Consider the following 18715-nt stretch of genomic DNA (forward strand, 5'->3'; position numbering starts at 1 on the left):
AAATGGCAACTGTATCAATAACAAAATGCTTATGCCTAACCATCTGCAGACATCCCTTTTGGTGCAGTATGAAATGGAACTATTCCTTAGTGATGACCATACTTAAACTTTTGTTTTACTCCATCACTTGTAAGTTATGCAGTGATCCTTAACTCATGAAAATAACCATGTACCACACTGTCCACCATTACATATATTCTCTCTCTAAAAGCAACACTATTATGGCCAAATGCCTAAGGGCTCTCCTAAGCCCCTTGCAGACCTGCTACTTTGTATAAGGTGAATTGCATACAGCCTTGAGCCAGTGGACTACATCCAGAACGGTGAACTGCATTCTCATATGAGCTAGATGCAGCCAAAGGTGCACAAAGCAAGCAGCGCAGAGTCGGTGCTGAGGACATGGAAATCATATAGCAGTCATGCTGCATGTACCTTGCATGTTACTAAACTCTGAAAGGTCACAATATAAAACATTGTCAAAAAGTAGGCAAAATAACTATTTCCACTCAAGAGAATTGAGACGTCACTAACAATGGATTGTGACGTCACTGAAGGCAAAAGAGGCTCATCAGAAAACAGAGAGATTTCAGTTATTCCAGTAGGTTTTGGTAATTAGCCATGTTTGATATTAAAGAACTGACTACAGACCAATAACACCACAATTAAGTAGTTAGTTTAATAAAAATAGTTTTTCAAGTTTGGACAGAGTAGGTGAAAGCTCTTTAAAAGGCCAATTCTCCCTCACCTCCAACATACGCCAACCATGGGCTCATGATACGTCTCCACATGACTTACCTGAGACAATGGTGTATCCAATACCCCTGGGCCGTCCTTTGTCCTGGTCAATTGCCGTTATCATACGCACAGTTGTACCCTAGGAAAGAAAGGAAGATGTCAACGTTCCAGGCCTTGTAGACTTCCATTGTATCATTTTCCTGTGCTTTATTGTACTGCAGGATGTGTAACACTTACCTCACATGCACTCAGGGGATGAGAAGAACAGAGTGTATCACAGAACTTCATGACAAAGCAAGTATAACAGTTGAACTACATTGCTAATGTAATTTTTTTTATAACGTTCTAAGTATTTGTGAGAATCAGGAGCTTCCTGCATACAGTGCCACTAAAGCAGCTTATTTCTGTCCTGCAACACCCTTTGCTATTCAAGTCCCGTGCCCCCCACAAAACTCTGCCAAGATACCTTGATTTTGACCTATAATACCCAAGGCAGAACTAGATCTGTAACACACAAGGTTGTCTGAGCAGATTGAGACGAATCATGTGGTAGTTTTGTGAAGTGAGCAAATGTCCACCAGGGACTATGATGACACCAACAAACTCATTTCACTGTCACTTGCCACCTACCTATAGTAGATGAATTTGAAACTAGGTCACCAAGGTGAATGTTGCAATTAATGGTTGAGCTGAAAGGGTCACTTAACACTGAGAGCTAAAACAGAGAAATCTCAGCAGAGGTTAAAGGAAGCTGTAGCACATTTAAGGCAAAAAGACTAAGGGTATGTCTATACTACGAAATTAGATCAAATTTATAGAAGCCGGTTTTATACAGTCGATTGTGTGTGTCCCCACATAAAATGCTCTAAGTGCATGAAGCCGGCGGACCGCGTCCACAGTACCGAGGCTAGCGTCGACTTCCGGAGCGTTGCACTGTGGGTAGCTATCCCACAGTTCCCGCAGTCTCCGCCACCCATTGGAATTCTGGGTCGAGATCCCAATGCCTGATGATGCAAAACAGTGTCGCGGGGGGTTCTGGGTACATGTCATCAGGCCCCTCCCCTCCGTCAGAGCAACAGCAAACAATTGATTCGTGCCTTTTACCTGGGTTACTGTGCAGACAACATACCACGGCAAGCATGGAGCCCGCTCAGCTCAGCTCACCGTCACCATATGTCATCTGGGTGCCGGCAGACGTGGTACTGCATTGCTACACAGCAGCAGCTAATTGCCTTTTGGCAGTAGATGGTGCAGTAACTGGTAGCCTTCATCGGCTATCTGGGTGCTGGCAGACGTGGGGCTGCATTGCTACACAGCAACAGCCCCTTGCCTTTTGGCAGTAGATGGTGTATTAAGATTGATATCCATCATCGTTGTATTCCAGTGCAATCAGAGGCACCTGGGCAGACATGCTTTGTCTCCTGGAGACTCAGTCCTGCCGGCAGTCCGATTGAACCGTCTTGACGATGATGGCTAGCAGTCGTAGTACAGTATCTTCTGCCAAGCACCCTGAAGATGCCGAGGGCTATCAGTCATGCTGCACCGTCTGCTGCCAGCTTAAGATGTAAAAAATAGATGTATTCATTTGCTTCCCCCTCCCTCCGTGAAATCAACGGCCTGCTAAACCCAGGGTTTTGAGTTCAATCTTTGGGGGGGCCATTCTGTGTGACAGTTGTTTGTGTTTCTCCCTGATGCACAGCCACCTTTGTTGATTTTAATTCCCTGTACCTGTACGCTATGTTGTCAGTCGCCCCTCCCTCCCTCTGTCAGTTTCGCGCCTTTTTTCAGACCAGATGCCATAGCACTGGGATCATGGAGCCCGCTCAGATCACCGCGGCAATTATGAGCACTATGAACACCACGCGCATTGTCCTGGAGTATATGCAGAGCCAGGACATGCCAAAGCATAACCAGGACCAGCCGATGAGGCGATTGCAGCACGGCAACGAGAGTGATGAGGAAATTGACATGGACACAGCCCTCACACAAGGTACGGGCCCCAGCAATGTGCAAATCATGGTGTTACTGGGGCAGGTTCATGCTGTGGAAAGTCGATTCTGGGCCCGGGAAACAAGCACAGACTGGTGGGACCGCATCGTGTTGCAGGTCTGGGACGATTCCCAGTGGCTACGAAACTTTCGCATGCGTAAGGGCACTTTCATGGAACTTTGTGACTTGCTTTCCCCTGCCCTGAAGCGCCAGAATACCAGGATGAGAGCAGCCCTCACAGTTGAGAAGCGAGTGGCGATAGCCCTGTGGAAGCTTGCAACGCCAGACAGCTACCGGTCAGTCGGGAATCAACTTGGAGTGGGTAAATCTACTGTGGGGGCTGCTGTGATCCAAGTTGTCAGAGCAATCAAAGACCTGCTGATATCAAGGGTAGTGACTCTGGGAAATGTGCAGGCCATAGTGGATGGCTTTTCTGCAATGGGATTCCCAAACTGTGGGGGGCGATAGACGGAACCCATATCCCTATCTTGTCACCGGAGCACCAAGCCACCGAGTACATAAACCGCAAGGGGTACTTTTCAATGCTGCTGCAAGCCCTGGTGGATCACAAGGGATATTTCACCAACATCAACGTGGGATGGCCGGGAAAGGTACATGATGCTCGCGTCTTCAGGCACTCTGGTCTGTTTCAAAAGCTGGAGGAAGGGACTTTCTTCCTGGACCAGAAAATAACCGTTGGGGATGTTGAAATGCCTATTGTGATCCTTGGGGACCCAGCCTACCCCTTAATGCCATGGCTCATGAAGCCGTACACAGGTAGCCTGGACAGTAGTCAGGACCTGTTCAACTACAGGCTGAGCAAGTGCCGAATGGTGGTGGAATGTGCATTTGGATGTTTAAAAGTGCGCTGGCGCAGCTTACTGACTCACTCAGACCTCAGCGAAAAGAATATCCCCATTGTTATTGCTGCTTGCTGTGCGCTCCACAATATCTGTGAGAGTAAAGGGAAGACATTTATGGCGGGGTGGGAGGTTGAGGCAAATCGCCTGGCCGCTGATTATGCGCAGCCAGACACCAGGACGGTTAGAAGAGTACAGCAGGGCGCGGTGCACATCAGAGAAGCTTTGAAAACGAGTTTTGTGACTGGCCAGGCTACGGTGTGAAACTTCTGTTTGTTTCTCCTTGATGAATCCTCTGCCCCCCACCACCTGGTTCACTCTACTTCCCTGTAAACCAACCACCCCACCTCTCCTCCCCCCTTCGAGCACCGCTTGCAGAGGCAATAAAGTCATTGTTACTTCACCTTCATGCATTCTTTATTAATTCATCACACAATTAGGGGGATAACTGTCAAGGTAGCCCAAGAGGGGTGGGGGAGGAGGGAAGGAAAAGGACACACTGCAGTTTAAAACTTTAAAACTTTAACACTTATTGAAGGCCAGCCTTCCGATGCTCAGATAATCATCTGGGGTGGAGTGACTGGGTGGCCAGAGGCCCCCCCCCATCGTGTTCTTGGGCGTCTGGGTGAGGAGGCAATGGGACTTGGGGAGGAAGGCTGTTGGTTACACAGGGACTGCAGCGGCGGTCTCTGCTCCTGCTGCCTTTCCTGCAGCTCAACCATACACTGGAGCATATCAGTTTGATGCTCCAGCAGCCGGAGCATCGACTCTTGCCTTCTCTCTGCAAGCTGACGCCATCTATCATCTTCAGCCCACCACTTGCTCTGTTCATCCCACGATTCAGCCCGCCACCTCTCCTCTCGTTCATATTGTGCTTTTCTGTAGTCTGACATTGACTGCCTCCACGCATTCTGCTGTGCTCTTTCAGCGTGGGAGGACATCTGGAGTTCCGTGAACATATCATCCCAAATCCACCATTTTCTCCTTCTAATCTTTGCTAGCCTCTGCGAAGGAGAAACATTTGCAGCTGGTGGAGGACAAGGGAGAGGTGGTTAAAAAAGACACATTTTAGAGAACAATGGGTACACTCTTTCACATTAAATTTTGCTGTTCATATTACACAGCACATGTGCTTTCGTTACAAAGTCGCATTTTTCCTCTTATATTGAGGGCCTGCCAGTTTGGTTTGAGAGATCACTCACACAGTGCCAGGCAACAGATTTCGGCTTGCAGGCAGCCATGGTAAGCCACAGTCTTTTGGCTTTTTTAACCCTCATAACATGTGGGAATGGTTTCAAACAGTAGCGCCCTCATTTCCCATACCAAGGACCCGTTGGGTTGGCCATTTAAAATGGGTTTGCAATGTAAAAGGAGGGGCTGGGGTTTCTGGGTTAACATGCAGCACAAACCCAACTACCCTCCCTTCGCCCCCCCCCCCCAATTCTCTGGAATGATCCCTTCACCCTCCCCCCCACCGCGTGGCTAACAGCGGGTAACATTTCTGTTCAGCCGATCAGGAACGGGCACCTCTGAATGCCCCCTTAATAAAATCACCCCATTTCAACCAGGTGACCGTGAATGATATCACTCTCCTGAGGATAACAAAGAGAGATAAAGAATGGATGTTGTCTGCATGCCAGCAAACACCGGGACCATATGATGCCATGCTTTGTTATGCAATGATTCCAGACTACGTGCAACTGGCCTGGCGTGGTAAAGTGTCCTACCATGGTGAACGGGCTAAGGCAGCCCTCCCCAGAAACATTTTGCAAAGGCTTTGGGAGTACATGAAGGAGAACTTTCTGGAGATGTTCCTGGAGGATTTCCGCTCCATCCCCATACACATTAACAGACTTTTCCAGTAGCTGTACTGGCCGCAATTGCCAGGGCAAATTAATCATTAATCATTAAACACGCTTGCTTTTAAACCATGTGTAATATTTACAAAGGTACACTCACCAGAGGTCCCTTTTGTGCCCTCAGGGTCTGGGAGCACGCCTTGGGTGAGTTCGGGGGTTACTGGTTCCAGGTCCAGGGTGATAAACATATCCTGGCTATTGGGGAAACCGGTTTCCCCGTTTCCTTGCTGTGAGCCATCTTCATTGTCTTCATCATCATCTTCCGCGTACCCCGAACCCACTTCCCTGTTGCGTGTTTCTCCATTGACGGAGTGAAAGCACACGGTTGGGGTAGTGGTGGCTGCACCCCCTAGAATGGCATGCAGCTCCGCGTAGAAGCGGCATGTTTGCGGTTCTGCCCCAGACCTTCCGTTTGCCTCTCTGGCTTTGTGGTAGGCTTGCCTTAGCTCCTTAATTTTCACGCGGCACTGCTGTGCGTCCCTGTTATGGCCTCTGTCCTTCATGGCCTTTGAGACCTTTTCTAATATTTTGCCATTTCGTTTACTGCTACGGAGTTCAGCTAGCACTGATTTGTCTCCCCATATGGCGAGCAGATCCCGTACCTCCCGTTCTGTCCATGCTGGAGCTCTTTTGCGATCCTGGGACTCCATCATGGTTACCTGTGCTGATGAGCTCTGCGTGGTCACCTGTGCTCTCCATGCTGGGCAAACAGGAAATGAAATTCAAAAGTTTGCGGGGCTTTTCCGGTCTACCTGGTCAGTGCATCTGAGTTGAGAGTGCTGTCCAGAGTGGTCACAATGAAGCACTGTGGGATAGCTCCCGGAGGCCAATAAAGTCGAATTCCGTCCACACCACCCCAAATCCGACCCGCAAAGGCCGATTTTAGTGCTAATCCTCTCGTCGGAGGTAGAGTAAAGAAACCGGTTTAAAGGGCCCTTTAAGTCGAAAAAAGGGCTTCGTCATGTGGACGTGTCAGGCTTAATTCGATTTAACCCTGCTAAAGTCGACCTAAACTCGTAGTGTAGACCAGGCCTAAGACTATAACAGATACACGGACTGGAGTTTTTAGTTTATAAGGACACTGATACACTCTTTAATTTTAGAGAAAGGACTTCCATTGAGCAATAATTTCCTCAACTTGGGACTTCAGGACTCATATCCCACAAAGCAATCGTTTTCCCACCATACATCTCAACAATGGTCGATACACGGATTCTACCTGCCCATTTGATATTCAGCTCTGATTTTTTGGGGGTTTTGTCTTCACTGTTCTTCGAATGAGGCTTTCTTGGCAACCAGTGATACTGATCAGGGCTGGCCAGCTACCTGATTGACTGGAAGAACTACAAAGATTTGTTACATTTTAATCGAAAACTATAGACAGAATGAGGGTCAGAACAAAGCTCAGAACAGGAGTCAGTCTACGGATGGTTGCTTCTGTCAGACAGCCATTTACACAAGCTCCTTCAGGAAAGTCACATGACGGGCTGTCCCGTGAAAAGCCAAAAGCATGGACAAGCCCAAGAGCCCCAAGTAAACAGTAAATGGACAAAGACTGACCAAGGATTAGTTTTAGTTTTTGAACCAGAAATGTTATTCATGTAGGTGAACTCACTATCTGGCTTCTCTAGCTTTGGCTTCACTTATGAGGCTGCGGTGAGTCCATGCATGGGCACATTGTGCACGCACAACATAGTAATTAATGTAGTGTGCACACATTTATGATTTTAAACTGCTCTGTTTTCATTGGTTTATTGAGAGCGGGAAAAGAGGCATTTATTTCACCCTGAGAGAAAATGTCAACAGTGGCATTTGCATGTCTAATGAGGAAGCGCGACACGCTAGCATTGGCTGCATTCCACCAATTTCACAATTCATCAGCTGAAGGCCGAACGTTGGAGCCCTAGAGTTTCCACCATTTATTTAACCAACCTTACTGTTTGGTTTTTTCTTTACAACTACAGCTTTTTTTATGAACTGCACTGAATTTAAAAAATCGTGTCATTGTGCATGCATGACAATGTGTGTAAGTAAGTGTGCGTGTAGTGCATATATGTGCATATTTGGGTCCCTATTGGTATAATGATGTACCCCGGTGTGGGGTGGCTACGTGTATGCATACTTGCTCCTGTGTATGTGCTTCCATATGTGTGTCTGTGCATGCCTGCCTAAGCATGTGCAAATATTTAAGCATGCAAAGATGCAATACCTGTCAGTGTCTGTGTGTGTGCACAAATCATACAAAGTACACAAGTCAAATAGAGGGGATCCTCATTGACGGTGCAGGAGATGGAAGTGATCCCATGACATCAAAATAATCTCATTTAGAAATTAAAAACAGCCTTGAGCTACCTTGGAGAAACCACCGAGAGAGCTTCTCCCACAGAAATTCAGACTTTCAGTCCCCCACTTTCAGAGCAGCAATCTTTCTGACTCCATGAAGCACAGAGGGACTAAGTGGAGAATAAATGGAACTGACTATAATAAAAGGGAAGTTCTTTGGGCCATGTATATTTCTCTCCTCAACCTTCCATGGCATTTCAATAAACTCCAAGTAAATCTGCACTTTTATTTGATAGCATTAAGCGTAATCCCCAGGTCACTGACCTTTGAGCAGCACTCAGCTCCTGGGATCCAGCAGCCACAAAAGAGCCTTTAAATTGCAGGAGTAATTGTGATTTCCAAATCTGCAAGTACAACTAAAGATGGTATTTACAAGCAGCAGGGAAAGGGGAAACTGAGGCAGGTGGGAGCTAAGAGCTGGGATTTAGAGAGGAGAGGGAAGAAAGCAGAAAAGAGGAAGGGAGAGAGAAAGAGAGCAAGACTTAAATGCACACAATTCAGTGCTCCTTCCTAAACATGGTACACTTCAATTTACTATTCCCACCGGAGAGGAGCCTCCAGTTGCTCAATGGCAAACTAAAGTGCTTCTCCATTCCAAAGACACTGGATGCAGCGCTGGCCTATCTGACAGTTCACTCATCGCCTGTCAAAAGAGAAGGAGCAGCTCAGAATGATAAGTGTCAGAAGCTGTGCCATACATTTCAAAGGGAAAGCAACAGCTGGGGGAGGGGGACTAGTGATGGCACAGGAATAGTAATGGCCCTGTTTATTTTGGTACAGGTTTATCCTACGAAAATCCACCATCTGTGGGTGCCAAGTGGGATGATCGTGGCCAGAGGCAGAAGCTAAGAGTACTGATGCTGCTGTCAGGGTTTACGGATTTTCTTTTTAGAAAAACCCACCTGCAAGAGCCATGGGGTAACCCACAAGATAGATGGTATTTCACCAGCTGGTCATGAGGATTAAAGGACTGGCAACACTGGAAACTAGGGCTTTGGCTGGCTCTGGGGAGTCTGACACAGGTTTTCATGGAGTTGTTTTTGCAACTGTGGGTCAACCCTCTCTACTTCTCCCCACTACTGTTTACAAGCCCTCCTTGTGCCATGCTGAAAAGGATTCACACTTTATCCATGGCAGTGAAACACACAGTACAGTGGATATGATGCCTCACCTCCACTGCTCAGACATCCGTTTCCCGAAAGCACAGAAGAGACAGCAATTGCCACCTGCTACACTTCCCTTTATGGCCTATCAGTCTGTGACTATCTTTCACGCAGTCCTGTTTATATGATGCTTCCCCAACATCAATATGACGAGTGGAATGAAACTCCCAGGAGTTTGTACGTCTCCCACTAATAACCTGATCCAAAACCCATCAAAGTCTTGAAAGTCTTTCCACTGAATTCAAAGTATCAGGTCCTAAATGCCCATCTTCAATTAATTGCTTTGTGTGAAATGAAACATGACAATATAGTCATGACCTGCCCTCACAGCTGAGCACCTGGGTAACAGTCTCAAATGCAGAGCACTTATCCACTATCCCAGAGCAAATTGTGATCTGCAGAAAAGCACTTCTAGAGCCAAGTAGCAGAGGGTTGGAAGGGAGCTGGATCTATGTGTCCCTAAGAAAGGCCTCTCTCTACACCCTATATTTTCTTTAGGCATCCTCATGTACCAGGCTTTTATTACATATTCTGATGTCCTGAAAAAGCTAAGAAATCCCTCCCCCCCAAAATTTGCCCTAATCCGTCCCATGTTTAGTTGGCGAATTTCAGGAATGATAGACATATATGAAATCATGATAGCTAATTTCTGACGCTCCAATAGAAACTTGGCACCAACTTGGAGCAGGTTCTGTTTACACCTATGTTCTGCTGTGTCTCAGTGTACACGTAAGGGGAGCAGAAATGCAAATTGATGCAATTTCTCCATTTACTGCAAAGATCAAATGGGAAATAAAAAAATACTTCTGGAGCTCCATCCAGAAACATCCTCAGTATGTTAATAAATATAAAGGCAATCCATGGTAGCTGTACAAAGTGAAAGTGAAAGTCCTGACAGCTCCAACCTTGTTAGGTGCTCCCTCATATGAAGAAACTAAGTAATTGGTAAGTTTCCTCCTCGCTTACTCTGTCTCTCTCAACTCCTCTTGGATTGGCAGCTAGTTTCTTCCCTGGCTCTTCTTACAAGACACCCTAACTTTGTCTGTTGGATCATCACAAGATGAAAGCCTATTGTCCAGGAAACTCCAATACCAGGCAGGCAGTTACCTCCATCTCTAAACCAGAGGTAACTCTGCCACTGTCACCTGGGAGAAGTCCATGTTATTATATACTATATACTAGTGAGGTTCCCCAGCTGAATCAGGAAGTTCATGTCTACTGGTGATAATCATCCATGTATCTGTCAGGTAAACTGGTGGCTGCAGCTACTCCTAAAAGCTCCCAATATTCTTACAGGGATTAACAACTCATCTGACTGTCAAGGAGGGGTGAGGCCATAACGTAAGGCCCCAAAGTAGAGGGTGTAAAATGGGAAGCAGAGTGCTGGAATACAGAATAACCCACTCCCACATGGATGGAAGGAGAAGATTTAAAAAGCAATAATCTGAAACAGCCCCATGCTTAAAAACCAGAAAAAGGAGAATTTTACATTAGCTAAATAAAGTTTGAGGGGTTTGAGGGAGGGTAAATAAATCCTTTTTTAATAAAACCCTGAGCTTTTAATAAAGTGTTCACACTGATGGGCTGGAAATATTCTAAGAAGGAATTAACTGAGAGCTATCGATACTCTGGAGCCAAAATGGTACTGCTTCCACATTATTTCTTTAACTTACTGATTTTGGGGGTGGAGGGGTAGGGAGTTTGGAGATGACAAAGAATTAAAAGTATTTTAATTCTATTTTAAGGCGGATAAATGCCATGCTGCAATAAGGAACACATTATTCACTCACCTTGGAAAACCCAGTCAGGGACTAAAAATTACTGGGTCTCAGCATCTCTCACTGTTACACAGTTTCTTATCTGGGATGCCAGTGTGGAATGCATTCGGGTGTGCCTCAGCTTACCTCTTGCTGGGTGGATTGTTCCCATGCCCCCTCTGGAAAAGAAGCTGATGGTTTCTTGATTTAAAGTTCTTGGACAAGAGTGAGCTGTGGTCTGAATACAAAACTGGAGCCTGGAAGTCCTGGGTTATTGGACAGTGAGTCCTCTTTATGACTGGGGGTAAATCCCTTCTCTACACCTCCATTTACCTAGCTGTAAAATGGCCACATACTTACCAAATGATACAGATTGTGAGGATTAACATCTGCAAAGCATTTTGAAGAAGAAAAGAACTCTATAGCACATATGCTGAGCATTACTGTAACTGTATGTATTCTGTTTTGGTTTGTCCAGGAGCCAGGGGAAATTTGTACTGTCCCGTTTGAGAATACACAGTGCATCAAGAAAAATATGCAATGCCTAATGAGAAGACAAATGCTCTCCCCATCTTTGCCTGCTAATGAATTCTAAGTGGAGGTGAGAGGAGGAGGAAATGTCTTTCTTCACAGTCTGAATAAGTATATGCAAAATGCTTTTGAATTCTAGTACAGTATCCCGAGCTCAGAAAAATAAGAACCACAGCAGCACTCTTCTCTCTTCCTTCTTTTGTCACAGGATTAAGGACTTGAAAGGTGACCCTTGACCCCGTGTCAAGGCAGGAGGAGCCAGTGGGAGGGGGAGTGGATGCACTTCAGAAAGCTGCCATGGCAGAATCTGAGGCAAAAAAAATCCTATTTCTCACTCTTTATTTCCAGTCAATTCTAGTCAAAAGGCTGATAGGGATCTGTTTTCAGTAATTTGCTGCAGTTTATCCACTCCTTTCACCTTCTATCGGCTCTTCACTGACAGGCTGGCTGACATGCTGTTGCTTGAGTGAGGAAATTAAAATTTGATGCAGTAATCCCAAATAAGAAGATTTTATTAGGTAACATATACACTTTAGATTAGTTACTCTTGCCTGATACGTAGATAGAGAAACACAGTTATGCTGTGCACCATAGATAAACAGAGAGAGACAGACAGAGCCAGAGAGACTGGGGAAACTATCAGGAACCTTGTCCAAACCTTGTATGCACCCTTATGTCTACAATAGCAGAAACAACTTGTGTATATATTAGTCCAATATGCCTGAAGAGGGATGCATATATCAGGTCAGAGTGCACAGTACACAGACCATAGTGTCCGGGTCAAGTTGAAGCCCATTTTGCGGCAGAAGTGAAATAAGCCCAGATGTCTCATCAAAATCCCTAGTGGACTTCTTTTTTCACATAACAAAACCACCACACAGTTTGACCGTTTTTATTCGGCACATCCACAACTGAATACCCAGGGTGTTATAGGTCAGAACGGAGGTGCATTTGGGAGGCTTTCACAGTCCACGTACACATCGTAATAGGTTCTAGAGCAGTGGTTCAAACCTATTTACCACTGTGGGCCGCATCCAATACTACCTGTATTATCCTAAGGATGTTACATGGGCCACAGCTGTGTGCTGGTTGGGCCATAGGTTGAGAACCAGTGTTCTAGACACTATATTGGTGCCTGATTTCATGAGGTTCAAAAGTGACTAAGTAGAAGTAAAGAAGTAAGAAAGCTTATGCTCAAATAAATTTGTTAGTCTCTAAGGTGCCACAAGTACTCCTGTTCTTTTTAAGTAGAAGTAAGTGGCAAGCTACTGTACTGGTACTTTAAAAAAAATCACTTCACTGTTAATCATGATCACTATTCTTGCAAGAGAAAATTCTAGTGGAACCTCTTACTACAGTTTTTCATGATTATATCAGAATTCACTTCACACTAGTCTCCTGTTCACATATGCATTGAGACTATTAGGTCACAAAATCTCCAAACCAGACCTAGGGGCAGACAGCTTGGAGATCTGAAAGGAAAAGAAAAATAGTCACAGGTGGTGTAGATAACAACAGCACCAGGCTGGTGCTTTGATGAGCCATTTCTTGTCTTGCAAAAGTGGCATAGCCAAACTTCAGCATGTGCACAGAGATTTGTGCTCTTATGCACTTTACAGACTTCAGAAGTTGTTCCCTGAAGGGAAAATACACCTGTCTTTACATTCCATCATTCAATCAAATACAGATCCTCTCTGAACTCCCATCTATTGCACACACCCATGTAATGGAGAAAGTGAAGGGGAAATCACTCAATACAAGCTGAACACTCACATATTTTCTATGGAGGATGAGGACATTTTGATGGATCAGAATTGTGTTTCCCCCAGTTTTACTCTTGAATTCTATTTTATGCTTTTTCAGATGCAATAGAAGAACAAGATAAATTAAATCTATAAACAAGCTGGAAATCTGATAGATTGTGGCTTAGTAGTTGTGGGTTGATTTCATATTTTACCTTAGACATGGATTTTATGGTTATTTTATCCAGGCTGAGTACTATACTTTCAGAAAGTAATTGTTATGTACGTTAGTGTAAGTAACAACATGAAGGGACCATTTAGCTTCAGTCTTACTATACTGTCATTTAATTTAAGAGAGAGAGTCCTTTAATGGATACAAGGTCACTCCGTGAAGATGATCCAGTCTATAATCTTTGATGATAGTGGGGATTTTCATTTCATATCATTCTTTTTTTTGCTAACAACACTCTAAGTAGGAACTTTTCTTCTTCACTGTGTATACTGTCTAGTGCTGGGAAAATGCTTAATATAAACAGGACAGGATTTCATGTGAGTGTAATTCATCTAGCCATTTGTATCTATCAACTGCATCTCCCCTCTTGAATCACTTCTCAGCCTTTTGGCTCAGATCAAATGTAATAGAACCCTGGGCACGTGGGACCCCCAAAATGAGTGGATGCTGAGAGTGTGCGGAGTAGGTTGGCATTACGCCCGGCTCACGAGACAGTTCATGGTGTCCGACACCTTCAGGTGGTCCAGAGACATCTACACGGAGCACATCACGGGACACCATCAGTACTAGGACGAGTAAACGAGACCTCCGGTCAGGGAAATGACCCACTTCCTTCCCTGATGAACCAAGGGACGCACCCTGCCTACGTACCTATTCGCTACACCAATACTGACTTGGACTCTAAATACATTCTATGGGTGGCATACCCGAGATCACTTATTCATTGATGCTTTAAAAACTCCCGCACCCCAATCTGGGTCTATGCTGGTTATGTGCTATGTATGTATCTTGTGCACCTTGTAACGGATACTTGTAATCTCTCATAACTCAAACCTGACCCCAGATGTACAGTACCTTCCTTCTTAACTTTTGTAAACTTGATTTTAAACATTAGCTTTAATAAAAAAAAATTCTATCAGTCAAATATCTAAAACATCTTCTATTAGGGAAAACTATATCCTACCCTTGCCCAGGAAGACAATCAATAATTTAATAGAGCTTTGAAATCACTAACTTCTATGATCCTAGTAGTAGTATTCTGGCACATCACCCCGACATATATTACGTATGTGTTCCTGCTTTTGATGTGTATATTCTATAATATTTACTGATTTCCTATATGCTGCCATTTATTGTTTGTGTGTGTAGGGGGGTTGGTTCTACCGTGTACAAACAAGGACATTTTGGTTTTGAATTAATTGTAATTTCCTATTTTCTTTTTCTTTTTGGGGGGAGGGGGTTTGGGGGAGGTCATTTGGAAGAGGCTATTCCATGGTGTGATTTGTGCACGTAGGTTTCAGCCCCACTGATTTTGCAATGGTTTATTATTTAGAGTTGCCACCATATGTCCTAATATTTCTAGCATTGCCCTATTTTCAAAGGAGTGATTTGAATCTCACAAGCACTGCTTATAAGATCCTCACAACATGGACTACATTCACCCAAACATGTACATTGCATTGCAATGTGCTGACGTGACATCATAATGTCATCACATTTGCGTTTGTCCAATCAAACACACGCCTAAAAGATTTTCCACCTTCATATATTCATAAATCCCAAGGCCAGAACAGACCATTGCAATCAGTTAGTCTGACCTCCGATATAACACAGACCATAGACCTTCCCCAAAATAATTCCTACAGCAGATATTTTAGAAAAACATCCAATCTTGATTTAAAAATTGTCAGTGATGGAGAATCCACCACAACCTTAGGCAAATTGTTCCAATAGTTAATTACCCACACTGTTAAAAATTTACACCTTATTTCCAGTCTGATTTATAACTTTTTCTCTGTGCTTTTTCTGATGGCATTAGACAATCAGGGAATGCTAAAAATGTGTCCATCCTACATTTCCTGCCCAGTGTGCAGGACTACAAGGCCCATCCATACAGACTTTGAAATGTTCTAGTCAGTATGTAGTATTTTGGAAATTCCTCAGTATGAGCATACAATGAATGCAGAAGAAATTACTTGGCAGTGGGGGAGGATTGAGAACATATGTAGATGAATGTAGAGCTATGAAAGTGTGGCACATGTGACCCAAGCCTGAGTTAAGGAGAGTGGAGCCTGGCACTGGATGAACCTTCTCCAACATCACCAATCCACCTAAAAGTCGATTTGCAGCCACTGCTCCTATGCCAGTAATGAGCCTTTATACAGCTTGGACATTACACTCTAATCCTGCACTACATTTATTCTAGTCCTTGGTCGTTCTCGAGCATGTTTATGTTAAATTGTGTAGCTGGATGAGATGAATGCATTAAACTGTGCCCCAATCAGACATTTGAATGCAGGATTCCAGAAGTGGTATGTGAGTGTGTGGAAGTCTAGAGCATGATGATTTGAGGACAGAATGTCGTTTTCCAAGTGTAGAGAACACATGCTCTGTGGGTAAAATCTTTAAAAGTTATTTTGGAATGTAAGTACCATTGACTCTCAATGGTATTTAGGGTACAGAGGTTTTTAAAAATGTTACCATATGTCAAGCTACACTTCCCCAGAATGAGCAGATACCTTGCTACTGTCATAACACCTTTACCAAACCTCAGACCAAGGACTATCTCCCATTTCCCCTATTTTGTTCTGCAGAACAAAAACTATGCTATGGTGTTTGCATTTGGACATCATGAAGCTGCAATGAAGATAGTGTTCCTTCCCAACCCAGATTCAACACCCGAAAACTGGGACAGAAGAACCAAAGAAACCATCCTGAGAGGAGGAAACCACAGTACTTGCCAGGGGAGGATTATCCATCCCCAGCATTATGATGTCTAGTGTTCTTTATCCCCTTAACCATACCTCCCTTCCCTTCTCACTGCAAGAAAAAGAGGCCCTTACCGGAGGTGAGTTCTCATAGATGTTTGTGCTGTAAGGCAGGTTGATGAAGACTGGATCCATGTCTTGCACATCTGTGATGGTGATTGCCAGATTAGCCAAAGTGGACAGGGGCTTGCTTTTATCTTGGTCCTTGAAACCCGGAGAGGAAAAGATCATTTATGACAGGAAGAGAAATACCCAGAACAATAGTTCATCCCACACAATGGTCAAGTCTCTCAGATTTGCACTTACAGAATTCCTGCTATCTCACCCACCATCGGGTTGGGATCTATAAATACTCCAGGAAATCGCTTTTTCTTAAAACTATGTTGTGAAGTTACTGTCTGAAGTATGTATCTCTGAGCTGGAAAATAATATGTTTTTCTCCCCAAGATTTTCCCTTAGCAATTTAGTAGACATTATGTATTTTTCACTGTGTTTTGACTCTGCTTTTTGTTTAACAAATATTTCAATCCATAGTTTGTTTTCTTACATTGAAATGTCTTAGTTTTAACTAAGGCTATATATTTTGTTAACTGCTGCTGCAGCGCCAGCCGCTGACTAACAAGGGCTCATAACACGGTCATTTATGTGGGCTCCATAAATAGCAACCATTGATTTTAATTTCTTCAATTGGAATAATGGGTTAAAAATAAATAGAAAACATTTAGCCGTAGGAGAACATACCCTCATGATATTAAAATCACTTGCAAGTAGGTTACATTTTTAGTTTAAAGAAGTCAAAAGTCACCCACTTCTATTATATTTATAAATGAGTTGGGCAAGATTAGTACAACTGCAGCTCTCTTTCTATGTAAGGCAAATTGCTTCCTGTGTTGTAGTGAGGTGAGTGCTTGGAACAAGTATGCAGGAGGTCCTATTATGAAAGCCTTTTAAAGCAACAGCCTTGGAACATTTCAAGCCAGGGGGCTGGAGGGTGATTGGGCTATTGTATGCTTTTCACTGCTGGAAGTCTGGGTTCAAACATGGCTTAGCTTGCAAGAGAAATAACCTCAATGGTCTCAAGATAGTGAAGTAGGCACCCTTTCTACCGAGTCCTCTTACTGCCAACCAGGACTGCCGCAGTATGCACTCTATTACAGCCGCAGTGCCTGAAATGCCACTAATGTGAACTTCCTAACTACAGTGTCTTGTGAGCAATAGTTGGGACTACATCCATTTGAGCTTCCTCACAGCACTGCCCTGTATCAAGTGAGGTCTGCCGTAGTGGGCGCTCGCTTGCACCAGTCCCTCCACCACGGGAGACCCAATGTCGTGCTAGCTTACGTAACCCTTTGCCAGATAAAGTACTAACGCTGTGTTACATATTCTACCAAAGAGAATCAGCATGGATGACATATGAAGGGAGATAAATAAGTCTCTTGAGACCCAACCATCAGGCACAGTGGTGAAAGGCAAACATTAGAGGTTACTGCACACTTCCACAAATGGTTTTGAACAGAAGCTAGGACTGATTGCCAGGAGATTAATGTTAATTTAAACTGCATTCAACAACACAGCTTGCACATTACCCTCAATACACAGGCCTCAGTGTTTACGGCCTTGCTGGATGCTTGTTTCTGACTCACTCTTTTGCTACGCTGGCATTATCACTACTGGGCTTGAGGATTTTATTTTCTTCAGATAAAAACTTCTACTTTTTTGGTTTTGGTTTTAAGTCTGGTGAAGTTGGACTGATAATACGGCCTGGTGGCCTGCACAGTGCAGGCAGGCATCACACAGGCTTCTGCATCTCAACAGGCTCTGCCTGTGCAACCTCAGTTCTGTCAAATACAAGCCCAGACCCCCACCTCAATGCTCCTGTCTATCCCAAACCTTGACCTACACACAGCTCTGCCTATACAGCTCAAACCTAATCTACAGCATCGTTGAACTGCAGTTCTGGGCCTCTCCTGAGCACACACAGACAATTCTGCTATAGCACATGTGGTTTTGTAATATGACAAATAGGCACTCAAATTGAGGATGAGATCACTAAACTCACTTCACTTGTGTCTAGATATGGAATGTGTGGGCAGTGGCACCCTGTCCAGGGCTGGCTCCAGGCACCAGCTTGGCAAGCAGGTGCTTGGGGCGGCCACTCCAGAGAGGGGCGGTACGTCCAGCTATTTGGCAGCAATTCGGCAGATGGTCCCTCACTCCCGCTCGGAGCGAAAGACCTCCCGCCGAATTGCTGCCGCAGATCGTGATTGCGGCTTTTTTTTTTTTTTTTTGGCTGCTTGGGGCGGCAAAAACCCTTGAGCCGGCCCTGACCCTGTCCTTCAGGAGTTGGAAAGCCATGTCATTAATGAACAGAGTTGTAGGAGGTCACAGTGTAATCATAGCATGGCTTTGACATTGAGTTGCAATGTTTACTTCATGGCATTGTATCCTCATGACTTGCAGCATCACTGATTGACACATCCCAAGGCAGAGATCACGAGCCAGAATCAGGATGCCTAACTGTAATTATTTACTGTCTCTGCAACTCCATTCTGCTCTCTGCCCTCCTTCCAGCCATGGGTACCTTGGGGAGAACCCAAGCAGCTCAATCTTCCATACCTGCTAACAGTCCCAGTTTAGCTGAAATGGTACCGGGCATTGTCCTGGGGAACTGGTCAATGTCTCTTCAGCCCCTTCCACTCCAAGAAAACTAGCTCCTGCACATAACTCTCCAGCAGC

General features: G+C 44.6%; 1 protein-coding gene across 1 annotated transcript in view; it reads right to left on the bottom strand.

Annotated features, from left to right (window-relative positions):
* The window catches only part of CDH23 (cadherin related 23), a 544508-nt gene that overhangs the window by 279075 nt on the left and 246718 nt on the right, over positions 1-18715 (bottom strand). Inside the window, exons 9-10 of the mRNA XM_034775586.1 lie at positions 16055-16183; positions 796-874 (exon numbers count right to left, since the gene is read on the bottom strand). Of these exons, the coding sequence (XP_034631477.1) occupies positions 796-874; positions 16055-16183 (208 nt within the window). The remainder of the gene's footprint in view (positions 1-795; positions 875-16054; positions 16184-18715) is intronic.

The sequence above is a fragment of the Trachemys scripta genome, chromosome 7 (genome assembly GCF_013100865.1).
Source record: "Trachemys scripta elegans isolate TJP31775 chromosome 7, CAS_Tse_1.0, whole genome shotgun sequence".
Classification (NCBI taxonomy): Eukaryota; Metazoa; Chordata; order Testudines; family Emydidae; genus Trachemys; species Trachemys scripta.